General features: G+C 48.4%; 6 protein-coding genes and 6 non-coding genes across 13 annotated transcripts; 5 read left to right on the forward strand and 7 right to left on the reverse strand.

Annotated features, from left to right (window-relative positions):
• The first annotated feature begins 1287 nt into the window (after positions 1–1287).
• On the forward strand, positions 1288–3795 carry LOC128721748 (L-dopachrome tautomerase yellow-f2-like). The gene is made up of 4 exons (XM_053815533.1): positions 1288–1605; positions 1674–1779; positions 2678–3336; positions 3406–3795. Exons 1-4 carry the CDS (start codon positions 1288–1290, stop codon positions 3700–3702), a joined length of 1380 nt encoding a protein of 459 aa, XP_053671508.1. The 3' UTR covers positions 3703–3795.
• Positions 3796–4003: 208 nt separating this feature from the next.
• LOC128721245 (L-dopachrome tautomerase yellow-f-like) lies at positions 4004–5901 on the forward strand. The gene is made up of 5 exons (XM_053814984.1): positions 4004–4190; positions 4269–4531; positions 4847–5419; positions 5491–5682; positions 5752–5901. The coding sequence occupies exons 1-5, from the start codon at positions 4004–4006 to the stop codon at positions 5899–5901; spliced, it is 1365 nt and encodes a 454-aa protein (XP_053670959.1).
• Positions 5902–6129: 228 nt separating this feature from the next.
• LOC128721952 (L-dopachrome tautomerase yellow-f2-like) lies at positions 6130–7615 on the forward strand. The gene is made up of 3 exons (XM_053815762.1): positions 6130–6323; positions 6396–6634; positions 6695–7615. Exons 1-3 carry the CDS (start codon positions 6191–6193, stop codon positions 7607–7609), a joined length of 1287 nt encoding a protein of 428 aa, XP_053671737.1. The 5' UTR covers positions 6130–6190; the 3' UTR covers positions 7610–7615.
• Positions 7616–7786: 171 nt separating this feature from the next.
• On the reverse strand, positions 7787–9214 carry LOC128721256 (gustatory and odorant receptor 22-like). Its single transcript, XM_053814994.1, has 2 exons — positions 7973–9214; positions 7787–7906 (listed from the first exon to the last, which is right to left on the reverse strand). Exons 1-2 carry the CDS (start codon positions 9212–9214, stop codon positions 7787–7789), a joined length of 1362 nt encoding a protein of 453 aa, XP_053670969.1.
• Positions 9215–9330: 116 nt separating this feature from the next.
• Positions 9331–10858, reverse strand: LOC128730920 (putative hydroxypyruvate isomerase). Of its 2 annotated transcripts, XM_053824011.1 has the most exons (5): positions 10455–10858; positions 10269–10380; positions 9965–9981; positions 9806–9898; positions 9331–9735 (listed from the first exon to the last, which is right to left on the reverse strand). In XM_053824011.1, the coding sequence occupies exons 1-5, from the start codon at positions 10660–10662 to the stop codon at positions 9422–9424; spliced, it is 744 nt and encodes a 247-aa protein (XP_053679986.1). In that variant the 5' UTR covers positions 10663–10858; the 3' UTR covers positions 9331–9421. The 2 variants fall into 2 exon arrangements, with proteins under 2 accessions (XP_053679986.1, XP_053679985.1); XM_053824010.1 differs by having other exon boundaries at positions 9806–9981.
• Positions 10037–10107, reverse strand: Trnag-gcc (transfer RNA glycine (anticodon GCC)). Its single transcript has one exon. It is a non-coding gene; the product is annotated as a tRNA-Gly (tRNA).
• A 1359-nt stretch (positions 10859–12217) lies between the features above and the next one.
• On the reverse strand, positions 12218–12291 carry Trnai-aau (transfer RNA isoleucine (anticodon AAU)). Its single transcript has one exon. It is a non-coding gene; the product is annotated as a tRNA-Ile (tRNA).
• A 1920-nt stretch (positions 12292–14211) lies between these two features.
• On the reverse strand, positions 14212–14285 carry Trnai-aau (transfer RNA isoleucine (anticodon AAU)). Its single transcript has one exon. It is a non-coding gene; the product is annotated as a tRNA-Ile (tRNA).
• Positions 14286–14767: 482 nt separating this feature from the next.
• Positions 14768–14840, forward strand: Trnak-cuu (transfer RNA lysine (anticodon CUU)). Its single transcript has one exon. It is a non-coding gene; the product is annotated as a tRNA-Lys (tRNA).
• A 126-nt stretch (positions 14841–14966) lies between these two features.
• On the reverse strand, positions 14967–15037 carry Trnag-gcc (transfer RNA glycine (anticodon GCC)). Its single transcript has one exon. It is a non-coding gene; the product is annotated as a tRNA-Gly (tRNA).
• Positions 15038–15644: 607 nt separating this feature from the next.
• Trnam-cau (transfer RNA methionine (anticodon CAU)) lies at positions 15645–15716 on the forward strand. Its single transcript has one exon. It is a non-coding gene; the product is annotated as a tRNA-Met (tRNA).
• A 2751-nt stretch (positions 15717–18467) lies between these two features.
• LOC128721300 (neprilysin-4) lies at positions 18468–22014 on the reverse strand. Its single transcript, XM_053815042.1, has one exon. It carries the CDS (start codon positions 22012–22014, stop codon positions 19132–19134), a length of 2883 nt encoding a protein of 960 aa, XP_053671017.1. The 3' UTR covers positions 18468–19131.
• Between the last annotated feature and the right edge of the window lie 1253 nt (positions 22015–23267).

The raw sequence follows: 23267 nt of genomic DNA on the forward strand, positions 1-23267 counted from the left end.
TTTTCATTTATTATTGCTTGGTGCGACATCCAAAAACAGCAGAAGAGCCCTGCGTTCTATCAACTGAACGTCAAAGGACTGTCGTTTTTGGAATGTCTGTGAGGAAAGAAAAGGATACGGGAGCAAAATAAACCATCCACCCGAATACCTAACAAAACTTCAAATATACTCATATATTCCTGAACTATATTATATGTTATATAATATATATTCCTATAATACAAAACTTTTGGTTTGATATTAATATCGTTTATTTTGAGATACATCTCAAATTTCTAAATTAATCGAGAATCGATTTTTATATATTTTTTTCCATCACAATGAACAATTGTCATTTTTTACATACAATGATATTACGCAGAATACCAAAATTAATCATAATATAAATTTTTAGCTTGGCTCGTGCTTATCCTACTGTCAAACGTGTACGTCAAACAAAGATATTGTTGTGGCAATGGTTGCCAGAGATTGATAGCACGTTTGACAGGTAGTAAAACGCTGAAGAATAATGCAATACCGGCATTGGGCCGTTATTACGGGTTCCTGCTTCATAAGGGGTTGAGCATGTGGTCTACTGAATGTTTTAGAATCTTTTATACACGTATGCCACCTATTTGGCTTATCTTTGCCAAATCATGTGCATAAACCATTGTAAACCTATTAAATATGAAGACTGGACAATGAAATCTCTTTTTCGAAAATTGATGGTAACGTTCATCAATCATTCACTTTAATATGCTTCCTTGGAATACAAAAAAACGTTGATCTCGCACAGCCAAACCAGGTTGTTGACCTGTGTTGTTAATGCATCGAAAAAGTTTTCAAAACCTGCCACAGGTAGAAAAGAACGGCGATACCCTTTAGAACCAAGAAGAGTGGAGGTAATTTCTTTCGAAAGCAACGACCCTTCTTTACTTCAAGAATGTATAAAATAAAAACATATAGATCGATAGAGAGATTGCCAGCTCTAGTAGGCAGAAACAATAATAAGAGAGAGAGAGAGGGAGAGAGAGACAGAAAGAAAAGCAGAGAGAGAGAGTGAGAGAGACGGTGTGAGAATGGGAGAAACCGGTCGCCACTGGGAAGAATCAAGAGAGTCAAAAGAACCGAAAAAAATCCTCCAACAGATACTATTTAATCGTACAGCAGCCATCCAGCATCATTTCGACAACCGCGTCCGGAGCGGATCGGTCGTAGGCTTAATTTCGGCGCGCCCTTGGTGGAGTGTCCGCAGGAACCTTGTGATCAGTGTTGGTTTTTTGGGTCAGTTGGTGTACAGCTGTAGCCATGGTGCGTGTTACTTCCGTGCTGCTGCTGGTGTCCTCGCTGGTGGCCCTCGCCTGCGGTCAGGTAGAGGAGGTACTGAAATGGCAGAAGGTCGAGTACGACGTGCCTGCTGAAGTTCTCCAGGCCGAAAATGGCTACATTCCGATCGGAAACGTACCGATGGGAGCCGTTCATTACAAGAATCGAGTGTTCGTGGCCGTAGCCCGCCGCCGTTGGGGTATCCCGTCCACGTTGAACGAAGTCGTCATTTCGCCACCGTTCCCCAACACCAATCTGGTGCTTAAACCGTATCCTAGCTTTGCCCTCAATGAGCTTCGGGTAAGTAGGCTGAAATCTGGCAGAAGTACAATTTCATCTTAACGTGGTTGCTTTCTGTGGCTCGACAGGCGGATCTACAACCCGATGTTAACCGCATCGTGACGGTGTACCGGCCACGTGTCGATCGCTGCGATCGCCTGTGGTTTGTCGACACGGGCATGATGGAAATCCCTGGTGAGTGCAGCAAATTAACAGCTGGCAAATAATATGCCTGTGTCATCCTTCTCTTTTACTTAGCCTTGACTATCCGCTCTGGCGGGAAAAATTAATGTCCCAAATCGCTGAGCTACCCAACGTTATCAGGTTGTTTAGGTTCACCCGCTGAACTAACTCTCGCCAAAGGTCGCATAATCAACGCATCCAGTAGAATAACGCCTCCCTACCGGGCATTGTGGGACAAGGGTTCTTTGGAGCTTTTATTCTTCTTAATGTTAGCTCCACCATCATCTCGGTGTTTCGAATTTTTAATCTGTTTTTGGGCACCATTTCTCGTAGCGCCCCCGTGAAATTAAGCGGAGAACAGTAAGAAAACAAAAGGAAAAAGGCATATTAAGCTTGCGGGAAAACCGGTCGCCGGTTTTATCACTTCGGAGGACCGGTTTCCGAATCGAACCGGTTCGGTGGTGTGAACGGTTGGTCTTTCCAAGCATCCGCCCGGTGTCTGCTGGCAAGGAAAACAAACAAAATACTGGTCAAGGTTTCTTCGAGTAGGTTTTGTTTGCACGCCAACCTATGGGAAATCCTCCAAACCGAATGAGATAGCTGGAACCGGCGATTGCGGCATATATTTTTTACGATTACAACTGATAACCGAATGCTAAGCCATATTATGTTTTTTCCTGACTTAACAACTCAACAGCGTAAAGCGATGCTGTAATGATAACTGCGTGTGGCTGTTCTTCAGTTGCTTGACTTGTTTAAAAATTGCAAACACCTACATTGTATTGCTTGCCGTAGCGAAGGACGCCGAGAGTAAACCAAAAAGGATCAAAATCGGCCTTTTTAAATGCATCCCTACGAGAACTTTATGCTCATCCTTTTTTTCTTTCTTTTTTCGCTGCTGCCCTTTCAGGTAACTTCACAATCGTCCAGCGCCCCTCGGTATGGTCGATCGATCTGAAAACGAACCAACCGATCCATCGCTTCGAAATCCCCAAGGAAGCGGTCGACAGCGGTTACGGGCTGACCTCCATCACGCTCGACGTCGATCCGACCGACTGCGAGAAGGTGTTCGTGTACATTTCCGACCTCCAGACGTACCGCATGGTGGTGTACGATTACGCCAACCGTCGCGCCTGGCGCTTCCTGCACAACTACTTCTTCCTCAACCCGCTAGAGGGCGACTACAACATCCAGGGCATCAACTTCGCCTGGGACGATGGTATTTTCTCGATCGCGCTGGGCAACCCCGATCCGGTAACGAAATTCCGCACGGCGTACTTCCACGCCCTATCCAGCAACTCGGAGTTCACCGTCTCGACGGAGGTGTTGCGCAATGAGACGGCATCCCGGCGCTCCTGGCATGGGGGTGACTTCCAGCTGCTCGGGTACCGTGGTGGCCGCACTCAGTCAAGCATCCACGCGTTCGATCGCGAAACGGGTGTGATCTTCTTCGCGCTGATTCAACAGAACGCTGTCAGCTGCTGGGACTCGAACAAACCCTTCGCACCGCAGAATATGGCGATCGTGTACAAGAACGATCGGGACATTGTCTACCCGAACGATCTTTCGGTAGGTCGATCGCATCCGGAGGCACAATGACAGCTGTCACTAATAAGGATCTTGTTTTGGATTTTGTAGATCGACCAGGAAGGCTACGTGTGGTTCATGACCAACTCGATCATCAAGCTGCTCTACACCACGCTCAATCTGGATGAGTTCAACTTCCACGTGTGGCGCGCCAACATCAAGGAGATCATTAAGGGAACCGTGTGCGATCCGGCGGTACCACCTAACGTGCTCGCAGGCCAGCGTTTTGGAGATGAAAACAACAACGATCGTGTCACGTTCTACGAGTTTAAAGACAAGCACGGTCCGGGTGGTGGTCCGCACGGTGGCTGGGGTCATGTGGCGAACCGTCCCGGTCGACGGCACTAAACGGAAGCGAGAGCTGACTGCGCAAAACACTAACAGGCCCCGTTTGTCATTTGAATTTTTTTTTTCGGTGGTGAATGAGAACGACAAATAAACCACGCCAAACGACCACTTGGCTTATTTCGCAAATCATCGCTAAACCAATTCGCTTTCCCATTCACGGCACGGTCGCAGGATATCTTTGTTGTGCTAAAGCAAACAGTCCACCCTCCAGCACTAGAATCAGGAAAAGAATGTCAGAACCAACGGTGCGAAACGGCTGAACCGGTTCGCCTCTATCGAACCGTGATCGCAGCAGATTCGAATGCGTCCGAAACCTCAGAACGTGTTGCACCGTGACGGTGGCGAGATGTGCGAGAAGATTGTGTCCTCGTGGTGGCTTCCGTGGGTTGTGTTCCTCTGTGGCGTACTGCGCGTTGTCCAGGGTGACGAATTCGAGGAGGTGTTTCGCTGGAAGTTGCTTGATATCGGCAGTTCCAGAGCAGCCGAAGGTGGGACAGTTTTCGTGCAATATTCTCCCGGCGATTAACAACCCTAACATGCACTCTAACGCCTTCCCTTACTCCAAGATGCCGATGAGGTGCTCTTCCCGAGCAAGCCGAATGGTGTGACACCGGCACCGACGAGTACACCGTTGAACGAAAGTTTCACGCCCTACCACAATCTTCCGATGGGGGTGGCACATCACAAGGGTAGGCTTTTCATTACCGTACCAAGGCGCCGTAGTGGTATCCCTTCTACGCTCAACGTCATCGTACTCGATCAGGTTCCGGAGGGCGAACGATCACCCAAGCTGATCGCCTATCCCAATTCGCTTACCAACGAGCTAAGGGTAAGAGAACAATCTCGCGATAAAGCAACCCTTCGATCGATGAACCGATCAAGGCGGTTTGTTTGCGAACTCCCGCACCCCCACGACTAGATTTACTTGCTTTTTTTTTGCACTTGAAAGCAATGCCTTCGATCACGCACTTGTTTGGAGTGCTGAAACAGGTTTTCGTGTCGGCACCGTCTCTGGGTATCGCAAACATTGGTTTTACAGCTTCATAAAGCTGGATTGAAGGTTGCGTGCGAGTTTAAGCACAGCGTATGAAAGAACAGATTGCTGCATCTATTTCCAACTTCCTATTCCCGGCCATTGTTGTAGGATTCAAACCAGCCAGATGCAAAACGCCTGGTGTCCGTGTACCGAACCCGAGTCGATCGGTGTGATCGCATGTGGTTCGTTGATACCGGCTTTCTGGAGTTTCCCGACCACAAACGTCAGGTACAGCGGCCCTCGCTCTGGATCATCGATCTACTGCAGGACCGGAAGGTGCGCCAGTTCGAGATACCGGAATCGATCGTGACCGAAGGATATGGTATGGCAAGTGTCACTCTGGACGTATCCGGCACCGATTGTGACGATGCGTACGCGTACGTACCGGATCTTGCCTTTTACCGGCTGTACGTGTACGGATTCCGCGAGAACCGAATGTGGACCTTCCGGCATGAGTTTCTGTCGTTCGATCCACGCATGACCGGTTTCGGGGTGGCCGGTATTCGGTTTCGTTGGAACGATGGCATTTTCTCTTTAGCGATGGGTCCTTCGCAGGGTGCGTCAGACGACAGAACGGTGTACTTCCACGCTATGGCCAGTACCTCGGAGTATCGGACGAGTTCACGGGTGCTGCGAAACGAAACGCTCGCCAACGCTGGAGGTTACGATCATCTGTTCACTGTAGGTCGATCGACATGATTTTTCGAATGTTTGCGAACATTTGCACTACCATTGATTCACCTTCTTTGCAGTACCTTGGTGAGCGAGGTATTAAGACACAATCCACCATCCATCAGTACGACCCGCAAACGGGTGTGTTGTTTTACGCAGAGGTTAATCGCAACTCGATCGGTTGCTGGAACTCGGCTGAACGTTTCGACCCGGAAACCCACGGTATCGTGCACCTAGACAACAAGCACTTCATCTACCCATCGGATATGACCGTAAGGATGTGGAGGATGATGTCAGTCCCTAGCTAGCCTTGCTAACATCAACCGCTCGACTTCTTCCAGCTCGACAGCGACGGTGACCTGTGGGTGATGACGAACGGGCTGCCAAGGTGGCTGTACGCAACGCTTAATGCTGATGATTACAATTTCCGCGTCTGGCGGCAGAAACCGGTCAAAGCGATTGCGGGAACAATCTGTGCACCCGGCGCATGAGAGGGGTGCACAACGTGAGCAGTTGCGATTAAGGGCCCCATTTGATGAAGGGCTCGTGGTGTTGGTTGAGTTCGTCTCCACGCAGCTGCCCGTACAGTGATTAACGATCGCGATCGTATGTGATAAGCTTTTCAGTATTGATTAGAGTGTTTGAAGTTACCGGTGTTGGGTGGGGGAGCTCAAATCGTGAAGTTATAGCTCAATAAAAACCCGTAAAGAAGTGCATCGTCTCCATAACACCTTCTGTTCTGTATAACACAAAAAGTCTCCTTAAAAACGCCATCAAAAGATGCTTGTTCAAGATTTCTTCATCGGTACGTTGTTGTACTCACTGTTGGTTTTCGGTTCGCTCGCAACGGAGTTTGAGAAAGTTTTCGAATGGAAGCAGATGTCGTATGCGGATCTGCCAGATTCAAGCACAGGTAGGTACTTCAGGACTAGAAAGATCGAGTGAAAGGAGTCGGTTTATACAATTTGTTGGAACCGGCGTGCAGGACAAGACGGCATCGTTTTCCCTCGGATCATGACAGAAATGGAAAACGAAACGTTCCAGGCGTACAACAACGTACCGATGGGAGCGAGCGTCCACAAGAATCGGTTGTTCCTAAGCATACCTCGCCGTAGGCCAGGTGTTCCGGCAACGCTCAACGTGATCGACCTGTCAAAGGTGACACCTGGAGATCGCAGTCCATCCCTGACGGCCTACCCTACTTATGCGATCAACGAGCTAAAGGTAAAAGTCCTTGCTCAGATCCCTTGCTCCGCTTCTTTTAACCTTTTGTTCTTTTTCCAGCCGAACTATGAACCTGACCTAAACCGCCTGGTGTCGGTGTACCGAACACGGGTGGATGCCTGTGACCGGTTGTGGTTTGTGGACACCGGCATGCTCGAGTATCCGGATAACCGACGGCAAGTGCAACGGCCACAGATCTGGGTAATCGACTTGACTCGGGACCAGCTTGTCCGGCGGTTCGCGATCCCTGAGTCGATCGTACGGGAAGGTGTCGGAATGGCCAGTATCAGCGTAGACGTCGAGCCAGCTGATTGTGAGCGGGCGTTCGCGTACATACCGGATCTTGCTGTGAACGCTATCCACGTGTACAGCCTGCGGGATGATGACATGTGGACGTTCAATCATTCGTCCTTCGTGCACGATCATCAAAAAGCCAAGTTCAACGTTGCCGGCCAGCGGTTCCAGTGGGACGATGGGGTGTTTTCGGTGGCGATCGGTCAGAACGACACGGAAGTTGGATCGAGGTTGATCTACTACCATCCGATGGTCAGCACGGCCGAATTTGGGACGTTTTCCAGCGTGCTCCAGAGCAAAGCGATCGCTTTGTCTGGGCATACTGATGGATTGTTCGAAACCCTTGGTGATCGAGGTCCGAATACCCAGTCCACTATGCACCTGTACGATCGACGAACTGGGGTGTTGTTTTACGCCGAGGTGAACCGCAACTCGATCGGTTGCTGGAACACGGCGCAGATCTTTGACGCTGGTAACCATGCGGTGGTACATCTGGACAATCGCGAGTTCATCTATCCGTCGGATCTGACGAGTGATTCCGAGGGAACGCTGTGGGTGTTGACGAATAGCCTGCCGGTTTGGATCTACTCCCGGCTGAGCGAAGGTGAGTTTAACTTTCGACTTTGGCGTCAGAACCCGGCGGTGGCCATCAAAGGTACGAAGTGCGATAACTTACCGTGAGGGCTAGGGAATGGTGATGGAAAACCTTGAATAAAAAAGGTAGTGTTTCTTTCGACAATTCCTTGCAATTACATTGACGCGGAAAGCTGACAAGAAAAAACACTCTCTCTACTGAACCTATACAACACGTTCCTACAGAGTTTTCTTTCCGAAACGTTGCAATTAGTTCAATTTCAGTTATGCTTGCGTCTTAAGCAGCTTCACGTTTTCAATAATCTCTGCGGGAATCTGTTGCGAGATGAGCGACAGCTTGAACTGCAGCAACACGATCAGGTAGATGGCGATCGTAGCAATGCTCTGTAAATAGAACGACGCTTTAGACTCACTTAAGCCCCAAATTTAGGGTGACCTGTGTGTCCTTACCGAGGTGAGCAACTCCCGATTGACTTCGGCGTATCCCTTCAAACTGACGATCGCAGGATTCATCTCGATCGCCTGTATAAACAGGTCGATCTCCTTCTGCGTCGGTTGGTCCACCTTCAGCAGATTGATACCGAGCAGTGTATCCTGGACACCCTGAGCTACCTGCAGCGTGGCGTTGTGTGAACAATCGCAAAAGATGAACAGCAACGTGGAGCAGTACACAGTGTCGACGATCAGACCGATCTCCTTGAACGAAAAGCCAAACCCATGGTCGATGATCTCCGACAGTGCACCGTAGATGGCGACGGTGATGTTGACGAACATGAACAGACAGTAGGTCGAGTAGGTCCGCGCGTACGCGTTCCCAAGCGCCTGCAGTAGTTCGCTCAGGTTGAGCCATAGGAACCGGTAGCGTGAAATCATCGCCGCCGTACACTCGATGGCCACATCCTGCCGGAAGCAGCGCGACAAGCTGGATGACGCCACCCGAATCCCACGGCTGTTGATGTACCAAAGCGCACTGTTCATGTTGAGCATCGTGATGATGTGATAGTACGCGGACGTGTGCCACAGGGCGAACCCTTCGAGTAGGAAGCTGAGTGACAGCAGGAACACGATCGCACACACGAGACACCCGATCGAGAGGAACACGATCAACACCTTCAGGTGCGGGAACTGCAAGGATGTGCCTGTGACACGGTAATACCGCACCTGGAACGCACCCCACATCGTCTTGTAGATGGCGACCTGTTTGGCTACGCCCCAGCCCACGAACGGGATCCAGAAGTGCGGCACCAGGAAGATGACAAACAGGATACCGTAGATATACTCGTCGAACTTGGCCGTGGTTCGGAACACCTTGATGCGCTCGTACCCAACCACCATCACGATCACGGTGGACACGATGTAGAAGCAGAACGCGTACAGAGACGCTGCTGAGCGCCAGCTGAACGTGATGCGGCCAGGAACGGAGCGGGTTATCGGCATGACAGCTAGTCCGCGGAACAACACCAGCAGTAGTTTGTGATCGCGGTAGAATTGATCGTGCGTCTCGCACGTGTCCCCATCGGCTGAGTTGAGTTCCGCTCGTATGGCGCGCTCTTTGGCTCGTTGGATCAGCTCCGGATCCATGGTACCGTTTACCATCCGTTCGTCCTTTGCCGTGTCCCAAACGCTGCCCATCTCTCGACGGAGCAGCGCGTAGCCGAACGCATCCTCGAACTCACTATCCTTGATAACCATTGCGCGCGCGATCTAGACCAGAAGTAAAACCTCTCTCGATGGGATGCCTTTATATGGGGGAGTGCTCCTGGTGCGCTTAATGGGATAATAATGAATTACACCGTTCGATTCGCTGGGAAAGTTTCGCTTTCTCTCTATTTGTTCACATTTCTTATGCATAATGTTGATTCCTTGACCCTCGCAAGGTGGTGCTAGGTGGTAGCAATGTCACTGCCAATAGCCGTAGTCACGCAACCAACCGAGTCCTTCGGCAGTTCCGCCTAGGGGGCGATACTCACACCCAACCCAACCATCCGCGTAACGACCCTCGGTTGCCAGTGAGCGCAGAATGGAGCGGAAGTTTAGCTCACCGTCGCTGCTGGGTTCGTTGCGCCCCGGAACTTGCGCCAGCTGGACGTGACCGATGTGGGGCGCTAGCGTGCGGATGCTGTTCGTGATGTCGCCGCGAATGTGCTGCGCATGGTAGATGTCAAACATCAGCTTTACGCTGGGGCTGTCGACGGAAGTGATCATCTGTACCGCTGAAGTATCAAACAGGATGTTTGGTGGTGTTTCTGACAGAGCGAGCGGGAAGGATCAGCAGGAACTCACCCTTATCGTAGCAGGAAAGATAGTATCCTGGGACGGCGTACTTGTTGATGGGCTCAATAACGCCGACGATGTTGTTTCGTTCCAGGATGGGCGCTGCAACTCGAAGATTCTCGAGATAGGTGTGGTCGTGGGTCGCTGTGGAAGGTCCTTCCAGCTTACCCGCCATTATGTGGATTCTGAAAAATTACAAGCATTTTCAAATCTGTAAGAAAAATGATAAAAAAATAATTGTGCATCGGCCGGGAATCGAACCCGGGCCGCCCGCGTGGCAGGCGAGCATTCTACCACTGAACCACCGATGCTTCGTTGAGAGAGGGGCATTTGAATACAAACAAATAGTACATAGTACTACTGATGAATTGTAACCCATTTTTCAAAGTCACCTCCCTTATCGTTCCAGTGCAAAATAAACAGTTTTACAAAAGCAAACAAAACTATCTCTCACCGATAGCGTAACACTTACTTCCCACATCCAATAGCCTTGGCATACTCGATTGTCCGTTGCAGATTTACCAGAAACTCCTTTTCCCGACCGGGCAAGGCCGCACACCCAAACTGGCCATCGGATGCATCTCCTATCCAGAGAAGCCATGCATGTTAGGACATAATAAACTACTCGAACTATCCACCAGTGCCTGTAAAACCTTACCCAAGGCAATATTCATGAGGATTTGCTTCAATCCGGTTTCCTTTTGAACTGCAACCAATGCATCTAGGTTGACGTCCGCCGGTGGAAATGGACCTTCGACACCTCCAAAACCAGCAGACTTCGCCGCACGGTACCGATCTAGGAATGAACCAGCCTCCAGAAACATAAAGTTCAAATTTGCACAAAACCTTAGAGCCGGTGCTGTCATCGTAATGCCTTTTTTGCACAATTTGTCCACCCTAACGAGAGGCTCTCTATGCGGGGGTCACCCTTATCAATGGATGATAATTTGAGAGCCTCCAAAAAGCCACCGGACACCGCTGTGTTTTGGTACACGTCAATCAAACACTCGGCAAGGCGTGTAATCAATTGCACTGGTGCGTGAGAAAAGACACAACCGCGAAACCGCGAACAGTTTACTGTGATACCGTCTCTGAACTAATTGTTTCCCATTTTATGCTACGTTTGACATAAAAATGAACGCATGGGGCTCGGTACAAGTTTCGAGGTGATGTGATAATATTGGTGGCGCAAATGTGGTTCATGCGCACGTGGAGAGGGAAAACCTGTTCGAAGGAGTGTTGCGTGCGCCTGTTTGCGATTCATTTCTGCCGCCCTTCTATGTATCCAAAACATCCGAGTGAATCTGGAGCGCCGCAAAGTATGCAATGTAACTTAAACTACCGCTTTGATACATTTAGGAAGTAAACAGAAGAGCAATTTGATAAGCACTGTACGATTGCCATTTAATGAAAACATCATATTGTTAGTATTTCAACAATTTGTCATTATTTCTTTAAGTAGTCCAAATATACAGTTGAAAACGTTTCCATGACAATTAAACGAAAACGCCTAAATGTTTGCATATGGTAATGTGCTATAAAATGTTCATTTTTCTTCGCTATCCAGCTATAGAAATGCATTCAAAAATTTGATTAGGTATAGGAAATTGAATACTAACGGTTTTTGAAACAAGTTCAAATAGACTTGTTTTAGAGATTATATGGAAATTTGGATCTTTTACCATCATGTCTCACTTCGTTTCTATCATTTTTTTGTAATGATTCGTACATAGTGAATTTATAAGAAAGATGAATTCTTAACTGAGTGATTGAATTCACGGACGATTAACAAGACAACACTGCGCATCCTTGAGAAGCATGGAAGATGAGGTATAATATTATAATATATCACCCATTTCGAATGGTGGTTGTTTAGTCACTGTAGTATTATCGCTACGCATTATTGACGCGAAAAAGGAAATGTGAGAAAGGCCCTGCTTGCAAATCGGTTGCATGTCCTCAAATTATGTGCGAGCAATAGTTTTGGGTGAGTGTTCTGCGCACGCTGTGTCGGTGACGCGGAAACACATTAGCAAAGGGTGATTAATTTTTGGCATTTGTTTGACGAGTGAATCGTAGATGCATATGCGTGCACGTCTCGTGAAACGCATCAGTTGTCGGGGTATATAATGCGTATGAAAATCGACAGAACAGAGCACACACAATATAATGTGAGGATACCGTATTATTACAAATTTCAGAGACATTTTCAACAAACTAATAATCAATTTCAATACTTGAGTAATACTGATAGTTATATTGTGTAAATAAGAATGTGTAGTAGAAGTGGTAGAGTTTTATTAATTTTGTGTCTATATTTTTACCCATGCTTTCTTTCTATCTGAGTTAAAAAATTTCATGCAAAATTATTTGAGTTGAAAGATGTCATGCAATATTAGTAGTACAGCAAAACAGTTAATTTGGCTCCAGAGAGGATCGAACTCACGACCTTCGCGTTATTAGCACGACGCTCTAACCAGCTGAGCTATGGAGCCACGGTTTAGCAGGATATTACTAAATACTCAAGTTGGCATAGCTTACTGATATAACAATGTTAAAGTATTCACTTCGTTAGTACCAGGAGCGCATGTTACAATTTATACTTTCCAACGTCACAAGTACGCAAAAGAGCACATAAATGTTTTCACTAGAAAGTCTCGTGCTAATAAATCCATGTAGCATGTAGGAATTTTTCTATTGAAGTGTCCGACGGCTGATGCTATCGAAGGCTGAATCGACGGCTGAAAATCGAGTCCTCATTTATGTTTCAAGTATTGCTGAAATTTGTATAAAAATTGAAGGATAGTAACATATTGCCTTAATTGTTTATATCAACTTGTTTATTCGCCTTATTTTATCGAGCTCAAATAATAAAAAATAACTATAGCTTATCTAAATCGAAAATTAAGTCAAGAAATGCTAAGAAAGTTAATGTTTAGACATTACGAGGAAACATGAAAAATGCTAAACAATGCTGCTACGTTACAAAAAATATACCAAGAATATTTCCACGTTAAGCAATGAAAACCCCAATGATTCTAATACGAATCATACGGGATGTCGTTCAACAGGCTGCAATTTATTATTCTTCGAGCATACATTAATCTATGAAAACTGTCAGCACGTTCGTAATTGTATTACGAGTCTGTTTCGAGTCAGTTTTCATCTTTAAAACCCACCAATACATTCGTCGATGTAGTCTACCGACGGCCATACACCTTCCGGTAGGGTTGCACCAGCAGCATAAATGGAGTTACCTGAATCGACCGCGAGGTGCAGGAAAGGGCAAGTTAATGATGATTTTCTCTTCCATTTCATCAGCCCGTAAATTATTGAAAATAAAAAAGGGAAAGAAGTAGCGCAAAGGAGGAAGACGTATACACTCCAGGATGAACTTGCCACGGGACGGACGATCTCACACGAGAGACAACCAACAAACGGTAGCAAACACGTGGATGGGCATAAGTGCGATCAAACGCAATGTCTTTTCATTGTTAATTAATGCGCGAGGGCAATCGAACCCCTACTGGGGAGTTTTTTTCCTTGGCAGCATAGGTGGGAATGATGGGAATGTAAATGATGATGCACGCTGGAATAGACAAACTATCGGACGGAGAAAGTCAACCCGGCAGGCGAATAGAACGCGAACAAGTACCCCGGGGGCAGGATGTCGTTTGAAGGGCGCCATCGAAGAAAGTAGTGACAAGAAATCAATTAAACATTTTGTCGACGGTTTATTGTGCTGCGTATGGTGGTGGAGAACGACAGGGAGGGAGTGTTGAAGTATTTATGCTCACCGGAAGCAAATGCACCTCCACCTCATGCATACGTGACTGTGTTCGTCCAGTTTATGTTTTGACGAAGTGTTTCCTGTGCGTTTTATGCTGGGGTCTGTTTCCTGAGATGTGATGGGCACATCCATTGTGCAATGGGTAGGAAAAGATCGAAAACCGAAAAAAGGAAAAATGTTACAACCGATTCAGCACACTAAACAATGCAAATGCACCGGAAGAGTGGCGTTGTTTATGGCGGGGCTTAAATATTGCACCAACCGGTCGATGGTGACCGGGAAGTTGCCAGTGCGACAGTAAGCAGTAGAATCTCGATCTTGTTGCTGATGGTATGTTAAAAATAGACTGCTTCTCATGATGGTATTTCTAGCAATATACTAGTACCATCCTGCAAGTATATGGCAATGCACAAAAAGGTTCATAACTATTTAATGGAAAACATGTGATGACGTTGCTCTAGTAATGTGATAAAGAAATGTCTTACAACATTAAACATGAGAAGACAATTCGTTACTCATAAAAAAATCTCCTTTGCAAAAAGTTTAAATATAGCATGTAAAAAGAAGTATTTAGTAAAGAAACCAAGGAGTTAGAGGGCGTCGAAAATAAAAAAAAGGTTAATTTTGGCTCCAGAGAGGATCGAACTCACGACCTTCGCGTTATTAGCACGACGCTCTAACCAGCTGAGCTATGGAGCCCATGAATATATCGGGTGTTAAATACATAGTAGAGACGTAGCTCGCTACAAACTTTTTTAAAATTTAAATTGAAGAACCTTTTATAAATGTTTAGCCTTAATTTGGATAGAAAAAAAGAGAAACAAAAGAGAAACGGAATACTAATCTAATACTAGGTATAGGAAAATGCAATCAAAAGAAGGAGCAATACAAATCTTTTCAAATGGTCAAACCTACATTATAGAACTGGGTTGAAAAACTTGGACCGCAAACACAATTATGGTTTGAAATGTGATCTATTTAAAAACTATGTACGATATCTTCAAACAGGTGTAAAGAGCTGAAACTTTTCAGAACATTTAGTAACTATTTAAAAACGAAAAACAATGGAAAAGCTGTAGTGATGGTCTGGTAATCAATTAAAAATGACTAGGAACTATAAAATTCATGTTTTAGTCAGCTTGAGGATTTATAAACTTACTTAACATACTGGTAAATCACATGCCCGGCTAGCTCAGTCGGTAGAGCATGAGACTCTTAATCTCAGGGTCGTGGGTTCGAGCCCCACGTTGGGCGCTCCTATTCTTTTTTGGAGCAATTTTCTCTCAAAAGAATAAAATTAAATGAACTTGATTATTCAAAAGGATATACAATGAATGTACTCATAAGTGCAGTATCATTGCATAAAAATGCATAATTTTCTGCATCGGCCGGGAATCGAACCCGGGCCGCCCGCGTGGCAGGCGAGCATTCTACCACTGAACCACCGATGCTAGATGGTATTCGGAAGAAAAAATTAACAACGACCGCTCATATTTATTTTAAACGAAAAAGTCTTTTATTATTGATGTGATATTGATAATATTTAAAATAAACAGTTTTAAAATTTGACGACAAGCAAGTTAAACTAATTGTGTAAATTGTAACACGATAGGTAATTAGCAAGTTCATGCACCGACATATCAGGCACCGTGTCCGCTTAGAAATAACATATTGCAGTAGAAACCTGAACCGTTTGGCTCACTTAGCGCACGCATCAACACAATATCGGTACATTTCAAATCATTTTATCGCAATGAAATATATGATAGATCAGTTAAAGCAAAACTTCTTCAGACACTTTCAAAATGATTAGCTAATATCATGAATTATACCGCAATAGAACAGAAACAAATTAGAAACCAACAATTATAGATTTTTTACCACAGCATGAACATAGAGCATCGTAGCTTCTATACGCTAGTTATAATGGATATGGATTCAATTACGTTCATATGGATTCAATTACGTTCTGAATGATTTATAGTTTTAATAAACCATTACAGAATAAAAGAAGCTATATCACTTAAATATAACAAAAGGAACTCACCATACCGCAAGAGCAGAGTGGCGCAGTGGAAGCGTGCTGGGCCCATAACCCAGAGGTCCGTAGATCGAAACTACGTTCTGCTATGACGAGTCTCTCACACGAGGGGCAAGGAAAACAACTTTTTTCTTCCTTATTGCAATTCATTTTTTTTATAATTCATGCAGCTGCAATTCAAATCTATTAGCTAACGTGTTGTCAGCGATCCAATTTGGAAACCTTGATTCGTAAATTGCCTGCAAATGCATCACTTCCACGTTATTTTTTAACATTCTCAAAATTCATCAATCTTCCTTCCCTATCACTTATCTCACGTTAATTTTATCCTATCGACGTAGAGGGCCAAGTGATGTTGCAATCAACACAATCACTTCAACCTTGTTCTTCAAACTGAAGTGGATCCGCCGCATATCTATGGCGTTTCCGAACCATACACACACGGCCCCGAGCCAATCATAACCTCTCCTGGTTCATACCTTCTGATGAAGATTTATGATACACTAGCCTGTGTGAAATTTTTGCTAGCGGATATGTCCGTGAGAACACTTTGCCATGTGTTTTCTTCACATTTGTTCTCATATCCTTCGCATCCTTCGACATCCATATAACTACGTAAATGCCAAAACTCCACATGTTTAATACAGAGTAGATTAGTTGAACTGAACCACTAGGAGTTTCCATACAATCGTGGTAAATACTCTAACGTTAATAACTAGCGTTCTGGCTAGCTGTATTGAGACGCGTCTTCTTATTTTCTACGGTGAAAATCTGATCACTCAGGGCTTCTGCCTTCTTAAAGCTATCCTTTAGGCGACTCCGGAAATGAGGAAACCTCCCAAACGTCCCCTTCTTTTTCTTTCTGTTTTTTTTGTGTAGCAATTTTTCGCAACGTATAATCGGCCCTTCACGCCACAGCTGGGTGCTCCGGCAAAATGTGCTTCGCGATGCCGTACACCAAGACCGGTAGTTTTCTTGTGGCTTCCCCAAAAAGGAATATGCACTCCTTACTCCCCTCCGAAACCAATGCATGACCATCTTGGGCCGTTTAGCTAACCGAGAAAGGTGAGCCCTCTCCCTAATACATCAAGCGAGGCGATGGTCGCGTGGCTCGTAAAATCACCATTGTCCGGCACGCAGGTAACTTCCGCCATATTGATCTATCCCGTTTCCGAAACAAAACAAAAAAGCCCCACACACAAAGCAAAGATAAAACAAAAAAAACAAGACAGCCCGCCACAAGCGACAGGTGGATGACAGAGGTTCGTTCGCCGGCAAGAGAAGGCCCCTTCCTAAAGGGCACCAAATGGTGCAGTCGGTAGCGGTTACGGCAGGCATGTCCCTGTTTAGTATTCTAATTCCAGCCCCATCGGAGTTTGTTTCCTGTTCGCACTTCCTCCCGTGCATAACCGTGGGCCCCCCAACGCTTATCTCCTGCCGTTTGACGTATCCAGTTCCTGCCTCTGCCGCGCATTGTTGTTTGTTTGGTTTGTGTGGCTTCACCGTTTCGTATTATCTGTGTTTCCTCACCTTGTAGGATACATGATTGTTGATTTATTTAATCCACCGCCTCCCCGCACCGTGCTTGACCCGTTATTAATTGCCGGTGCAAAAACAGAGCCCGCCCGCCGTGTGTGACGAGTGAATGCAATTTTTGCTACATCCGTTCGTTGACCCCCGGAGGTGGTTTTGTGTTTGTTTGGTTTGCAGCAGAACGGAATCTTTTGTCACGGGAGCTGCCGTAAGTACACCGTCAGGTTTGATATATGCCGTAGACCAGTTGCAGTTTGTTTACCGACGCCATTTGCCAAATCGCCGGACCACCGAAGACTATTTGGTTGCCATGGGCGACAGGCTGCACGTTTCATGCGAGCAATCAACAATTGTGCTTCTAATTCTCGTTGGAAAGCTTTCCAAAATACCGCACCAATTGACAGCTAGTTCCGGACGGTCGGCTAAGACGCTTAGCAGACGCTCGAAGGACTGCGTGACAGTTGGTTGCAAAATGGTGGCATCCGGTGATCTCGGCTGGACTACGACTCGACTACCCCATTCGGTGTGCCGATGACCGATGCGCTAAAAATAAGCCCCAAGAACGGTAGCTAACCGACTAAGATGTTGGCGCTGGTTTCCCCTATCCACCCGGTGGAAAACCAGATGCATCCGAGGGATACGTGTGTGCGCGCGCGCCATGTTCACATTCGGGTCACCGGTTCGTTGCTTCCGTAATCGGTTTGCTGCCATCGGGGATAAACTATTTCGTAACACCGCGGCGATGGGAAATTGTGATGCCGATTCCGCCGTCCCGTGCATCCGGTTCTAAAAGGTGGCGTATCTTGCGCAAACGAAGGCACGGCGTGGCGACACTTGCGTTTCGATGGGACCGAGGGCAAGAGAGACACCTTACACGCACTTGCTTCTTTTTTTCGGCTGCTTCTTCTGTGCGCGACTATTTCGGGATATTTGGCACCGGTAACATCCACCCGGGGAGTGCGTCAGGAATTCGTTTCCTTCCCGTGTCCAGACGGTCGCGCCTTTAGGTCGTTAGCGGGTTTTGCCTCGCTTGGCTGCTGCAGACGGTGGGGATGAGGTAGCTTCCTGAGTGTCAGCTGTTTGCCGGCCCAAGCTACGTCTAGTGGCCACAGGTTCCGTATACTCGAGAACCTTTGAGAGAGATCTTTGAGAACCTTTGAGCAAATGACTGAAAACGCGACTGTAAACGCTTAACGAGCACGCAATAAAGCAAACACCAAGCAGCCAAGCGCAATAAAGCAAACACCAGTTGGGTTTTCATTCATTTTTCTTGTTTGGTTTTATTTCTTCCACCTCACAGTGTGTCCCGCTACAGTTTTTTTTTGCTATTCCTTGAGGTAGCTAGGCCTAGTAATGATAGACATGCCTTCGGATGGTCCCTTTGGATGGTTGCAGCTAAACTACAGCAAGTGGGGAGTCTATGAAGCGCCTAAATACTAAACAAACTTCCAAATAGAGCGACAAATGGCATAGACTTCTGGCCACGTGTACTTCCTTCTTCTATGCCACGATTTTTCGGTCCCGAATCTTCCCTCAAAGCGCGTGTGTGGATGTCCTAATCTAATCGGTACACTGGCACCTCACGCACGCACGGAAAGCAATTCGACCTCGGTGGAATTGATCAACACGGCAGATAAATTGGATAACAGTGTTGTACGAGGTGTTGCGAACGGCATCCTCAGGAGCGAGATTCCTCGGGTGGGTTTTGGGATTACTTTCACTTAACTGAACTGCCCTGGAACTAGTCGTTGTGTAGGGATCCGTGTGTGCGCGATGTGCACTAGTATCCAGTGTTACTACTCAACCGCAGCGGCACCTATCGATCTTGGCCATACGCGAATTACTCGAAGCTATTCGATATCCTGCGTCTAGTGGCAGGACTCCTGGCAAATACCTCCTTACACGACGTCCGACACCAGCTGTGAAGGATGTGAACTGACACACTGGCTTCTCTTTATCATCACCCACGCCCTACCATACGCTACACTTATCAACCGGGTTCATGAAGCTGCCAACTGGGCAGCGGTACTCGCGCGCGAAGTCCTCCGAATTCGAGAGCGTCCCAATGACACGGAACCGGCCCGGACTGTGTACGGCCGTTTTAAGCTTGTTCCGGGTGGCTTCCGGTCGCATCGCACCACACCAGATCTGCGCAAAGTTGAGGAAGAACAGCTGCGTACGTGTCACGTTAAGACCGGGCAGTGTTTCGAGCTCAAGCACGTGCGGATCTCGCTGAGCCTCGATCCACGTGTTGTAGGCTAGGAATGCCTGCTTGATGCCACCGTTATCTGCAATGTTCTCACCCTGCGTGTTCTCACCGTCTAGCTGCACACCGACCTCATCGATCGTGTACCTGCTGTACTGCTGCACCAGACAAGCAGCTCGCTCGTGGAACGCGTCGATCGCACGATCACTCCACCATCGGTACAGGTTGCCATCGCGATCAAACAACCGACCTTTATCGTCGAACCCGTGTGTCAACTCGTGCCCAATCACGACCCCAATACCACCGTAGTTGATCGCCTTGGGTAGGTGTCGGTGGTAGAACGGTGGCTGCAGGATACCGGCCGGGAACATGATCTGGTTCTTGTTGCGGCTGTAGTACGCATTGACGACGGCCGGAGCCGTATGCCAGGCAGTTTTATTCACCGGTTGGCCCAGCTTTTCCTGATCCGTCCGGCGGATGTGGCTGAGTACGTTGAGCGTGTTCTCGAAGTATCGATCAGGGTGGATCTCCAGTGTGGCGTACCGTGCGTTTAGTTGCTCCGGTTCGAGTATGAAGTCTGGGTAACCGATCCGCAGGGACATTGCGCTCACCTTCTGCTCGGCAAGTCGCCGTGTTGGGGCATCGATCCAACCCGTCTTGTTGAGGATCTCACGGAACGCGTCCTGCAGTTCATGCGTCATAGTGAGTGTGTCTCGCTTGCTGTTTTCGTCGAAATACCGTCGAACGAACATCGCACCCACGGCCATGCCCATGTTGGCGTTCACCTGCGTGACGCAGTTTTTCCACCGAGGTGGATTGCGTTCACGCCCAAACAGTGCATTCGAAAAGCGCTGCTTAGCGCCCAGAAACCGATCATCGAGATTGTTGATGCGATGCCGCACGAATCGCCACAACAGATAGTTAGCAACGACGCGCCGTTCCGTCTGACCGATCAGCTCGACAAGATCACGCATGTAACCCATCGCAAACATCACGACAAAGTCGGACGCGTTTACTGGCCGCTCGGTAACGATCGCGAGGTACCGCGTCCAGTCGATCTCCGGTATTTCGTCGTGCAGGCTCTCGAGGATCAGCTTCCGGTACAGCGTGGACACGTTGTTGCGCTCCTCGGGCGTGCTCGTGATGTTGGCCAGTTGCGTTTCGAACTCGATCATCTCGTCGGTCGCACGTGCTGCCTCCTCTACCGGCACACCTAACAGCCCTATCACCTCCACCATGAACTGCCTGTACGCCTCCAGGTACTTCCGGTTGGCGTGCTGCAGGTAGTACTCGCGCGTTGGCAATCCGAGCGAAGTCTGATCGAACTGTACGATGTTCTCGTCCGAGTTTTTGATGTCGGGACCGACCCACTCGACGATCAGCACGTCGTTGTTGTACCGGCGTAACGCCGCAGTAAGGTGAAGCCAATCGAACCCGCGTTCATCCCAGCCAGCTCGTTCGAGCACGGGCCATCCTCCAAGGTTGCGCAATAACGCCAACAACGGTTCGAGCCCACGTCGCTCGATCAGCGCGTAGTTCATGCAGGACGCGAACAGATGACGCGCTTTCGTCTCCGCATCGAGGCTGCCGGGTGGCAGAAGTTCGCGTTTGCGGACGCGCTTCACCTGAGCTGAGCGGATGATAAGCTTGTTCGCGACCGCGCGTGGACCCCGTGGTCGATGTTCGGTCCGGCCTCGCTTCCTGACCCGGTGCAGGTACTGCTGGTCACCCGTGAGCGTCTCAGTGGTGGTCGTGATGTACCCCATCGGGTTCGTAGCGGTGATGCTGGTGGTTGTCGTCGTCGTCGCGTTTGAGAGCGCATTCTCGACCTCGGGCAACCCCGTCAGATCACGTTCCTGCAGCAGATCCATCAGCTTCTGGTCGAGGTTTTCGCGCAACAGCTCGAACGTGTCGAGGGCGGCTTTATCCTTTGGGATCGGGTTCACTCGGTCCCAGTTGCCGCATGCGTACTGGTAGAAGTCGTCACACGGATCCGCCTGCAGGTCCATGTACTGCTGCATGTTCTGCACCTGAGCTGTTCGTACACTCTCCACACTTTCGTGGTCCTCGTTTATGGAAGCTTTTCTGCGCCTTCGACGCCGTTCTATTCGACCCATCCGTTCCACCGGGGGTCCTTGTTGGGTGCCTGCTCCAAGACAACCCGCAGGCAGGACTCGCCGTACTGACGGGACGAAGGATGTCCGAACGATGCCTCGCAGCAGTCCTCGATCCTCGGTGTCCGCAGACTCACCCGGACCGTCCTTCTCAGGGATCGGCTCACAGTGGCTCACCTGCTCATCTTCGTCATCCTGCTCGAACTGTTCCGGTTCCCAACCGATCTCATCCGCCAGATGATTAACGGCCGGTGGTTCTTCGGCATACTGACGGATGTCACCAAACTCTGCATCCACCGCCGCCACCCGAGCCGCTTCAACCATCTGAAACCGAGACAACAGCAGAAACAGCAAACCGATCGAGAGCATCGCGGCCGGAACCACGAACAGGATCTTCACGAACCGGTACCCAGGGCACCAGCGCAACCGGCCAGTTCGCTCGTCAATGCCAATGGCGCAGACTCCGGCGGTTGTGTCACTACTTCCGGCCGCATCTGGGCCTCCAGCTGCAGGTTTATTGGCCACCGATTCCATCGCACTCCCTGGATGCTGTCACCCGCTAGCGCCGATTGCCGAGCACCTCTGTCACAGCGCTTCTGCACGTTGGTACATTGTAGTTTGGTTGGAGCGACTAGCACACACACATGCATCCACACAACACAGTCCCGGTTAGTCCTTCGGTGGGCCGCTGGTTTGATGCACTGTCACTGATCAGTCACCGATCGAGTCTCAGAGCTCGAGTGAGACACGGTTCGGTTTTGCTTTCAGAAGTCAATACGACACACGAAGCACACGATCACGTCCGTGTTCTCGACACTCCTGGGGGACTGGCTCTGGGACGTGTGAACGAAGCGTGTCAGCGCTCACCCGCTATCACGCTGCAATTGACGCCGATTAACGAGGGTACCTGTTTTCTGGCCGCCCGCGATACGCTGCTCGACGTGGTGATAGTGATGCTCCGGAAGCGTCGCGTTTCGTCGGTCGGCACTGTACACTGAGTGCCCGTTTGCGTGAAGGCGTGACGCAGCGATCTATGGTCCGTGACAGATGCTGAGTGCTCGCTGGATGCTGCGTTGGATGATGTTTTTTTTGTGCTGGAGCAATTGCGCCGAGCGAGAAAGCGAGCGGACTGTGGGTGAAGGCAGGGAACACAGAATACCCGGTGGGATGGGTGGGGTAAAATAATATCAACCACTGAAACAATAACAAACACCACCCCGGGCGCAGTTGGCGAAGTGCGTGGCGTGTAATAATGTTGCTGGGATGATCGATTTTGCGCGCGTAGCGAACCGATGCAGCACACTTACAAAACACTAGATCACGACACGGAACCAACGATGAAGGGGAGTATCTTCTCTGTGGTAAGCTGGCGAGTAGACGATCTAGCTGTATCCTGGAACGCGGCTCAAATCCTCCGACGTGGCGTAGGGCAGTGTTCCGAGATGGAGGCGCACGAAACTGACACTCTCGGCGACACCGTGGACGTTAAATCGCCGAATGGAGAGGAAATTTGATCCGCTGTTTGTACAAACACACTCACACTAGGCACACGCGGCTCGCGGCTCACATCGTCCTCCGTGTTCCCGAGCGTACACAGTTCGGGTCTCATTGAGACTAATTTAAATCAATTTTAAAGCAACATTTGCCAAACAACGCCTCGCGCGTATGGGCGAGGAGGGACGATGTGCAGAGTTGTGGCTTCTGATGATGCACGCAACGTTCGAGAACCTCAGATTCCTTCTCACTGAGGAATGACGCATCGGTTAATTTGCAGCTAGTTCTGAGGA

This window comes from Anopheles nili, chromosome 2, assembly GCF_943737925.1.
Source record: "Anopheles nili chromosome 2, idAnoNiliSN_F5_01, whole genome shotgun sequence".
Taxonomy (NCBI): Eukaryota; Metazoa; Arthropoda; class Insecta; order Diptera; family Culicidae; genus Anopheles; species Anopheles nili.

Excerpts from the sequence above, each read along its gene's own strand:
- LOC128721256 (XM_053814994.1), bottom strand. The coding sequence starts at position 9,214 with ATGGTTATCAAGGATAGTGAGTTCGAGGATGCGTTCGGCTACGCGCTG. Across the intron at positions 7,907-7,972 it reads ATCGGGAGTTGCTCACCTCG|AGCATTGCTACGATCGCCAT; the intron begins GTAAGGACACAC and ends TTCTATTTACAG.
- LOC128721245 (XM_053814984.1), top strand. The coding sequence starts at position 4,004 with ATGCGTCCGAAACCTCAGAACGTGTTGCACCGTGACGGTGGCGAGATG. Across the intron at positions 4,532-4,846 it reads CGCTTACCAACGAGCTAAGG|GATTCAAACCAGCCAGATGC; the intron begins GTAAGAGAACAA and ends CCATTGTTGTAG. Across the intron at positions 5,420-5,490 it reads GTTACGATCATCTGTTCACT|TACCTTGGTGAGCGAGGTAT; the intron begins GTAGGTCGATCG and ends CCTTCTTTGCAG.
- LOC128721952 (XM_053815762.1), top strand. The coding sequence starts at position 6,191 with ATGCTTGTTCAAGATTTCTTCATCGGTACGTTGTTGTACTCACTGTTG. Across the intron at positions 6,324-6,395 it reads TCTGCCAGATTCAAGCACAG|GACAAGACGGCATCGTTTTC; the intron begins GTAGGTACTTCA and ends ACCGGCGTGCAG. Across the intron at positions 6,635-6,694 it reads ATGCGATCAACGAGCTAAAG|CCGAACTATGAACCTGACCT; the intron begins GTAAAAGTCCTT and ends TTCTTTTTCCAG.
- LOC128730920 (XM_053824010.1), bottom strand. The coding sequence starts at position 10,662 with ATGACAGCACCGGCTCTAAGGTTTTGTGCAAATTTGAACTTTATGTTT. Across the intron at positions 9,982-10,268 it reads AAGGCTATTGGATGTGGGAA|AATCCACATAATGGCGGGTA; the intron begins GTAAGTGTTACG and ends GTAATTTTTCAG. Across the intron at positions 9,736-9,805 it reads TCTTTCCTGCTACGATAAGG|CGGTACAGATGATCACTTCC; the intron begins GTGAGTTCCTGC and ends TTGATACTTCAG.
- LOC128721300 (XM_053815042.1), bottom strand. The coding sequence starts at position 22,014 with ATGGAATCGGTGGCCAATAAACCTGCAGCTGGAGGCCCAGATGCGGCC.
- LOC128721748 (XM_053815533.1), top strand. The coding sequence starts at position 1,288 with ATGGTGCGTGTTACTTCCGTGCTGCTGCTGGTGTCCTCGCTGGTGGCC. Across the intron at positions 1,606-1,673 it reads TTGCCCTCAATGAGCTTCGG|GCGGATCTACAACCCGATGT; the intron begins GTAAGTAGGCTG and ends GTGGCTCGACAG. Across the intron at positions 3,337-3,405 it reads TCTACCCGAACGATCTTTCG|ATCGACCAGGAAGGCTACGT; the intron begins GTAGGTCGATCG and ends TGGATTTTGTAG.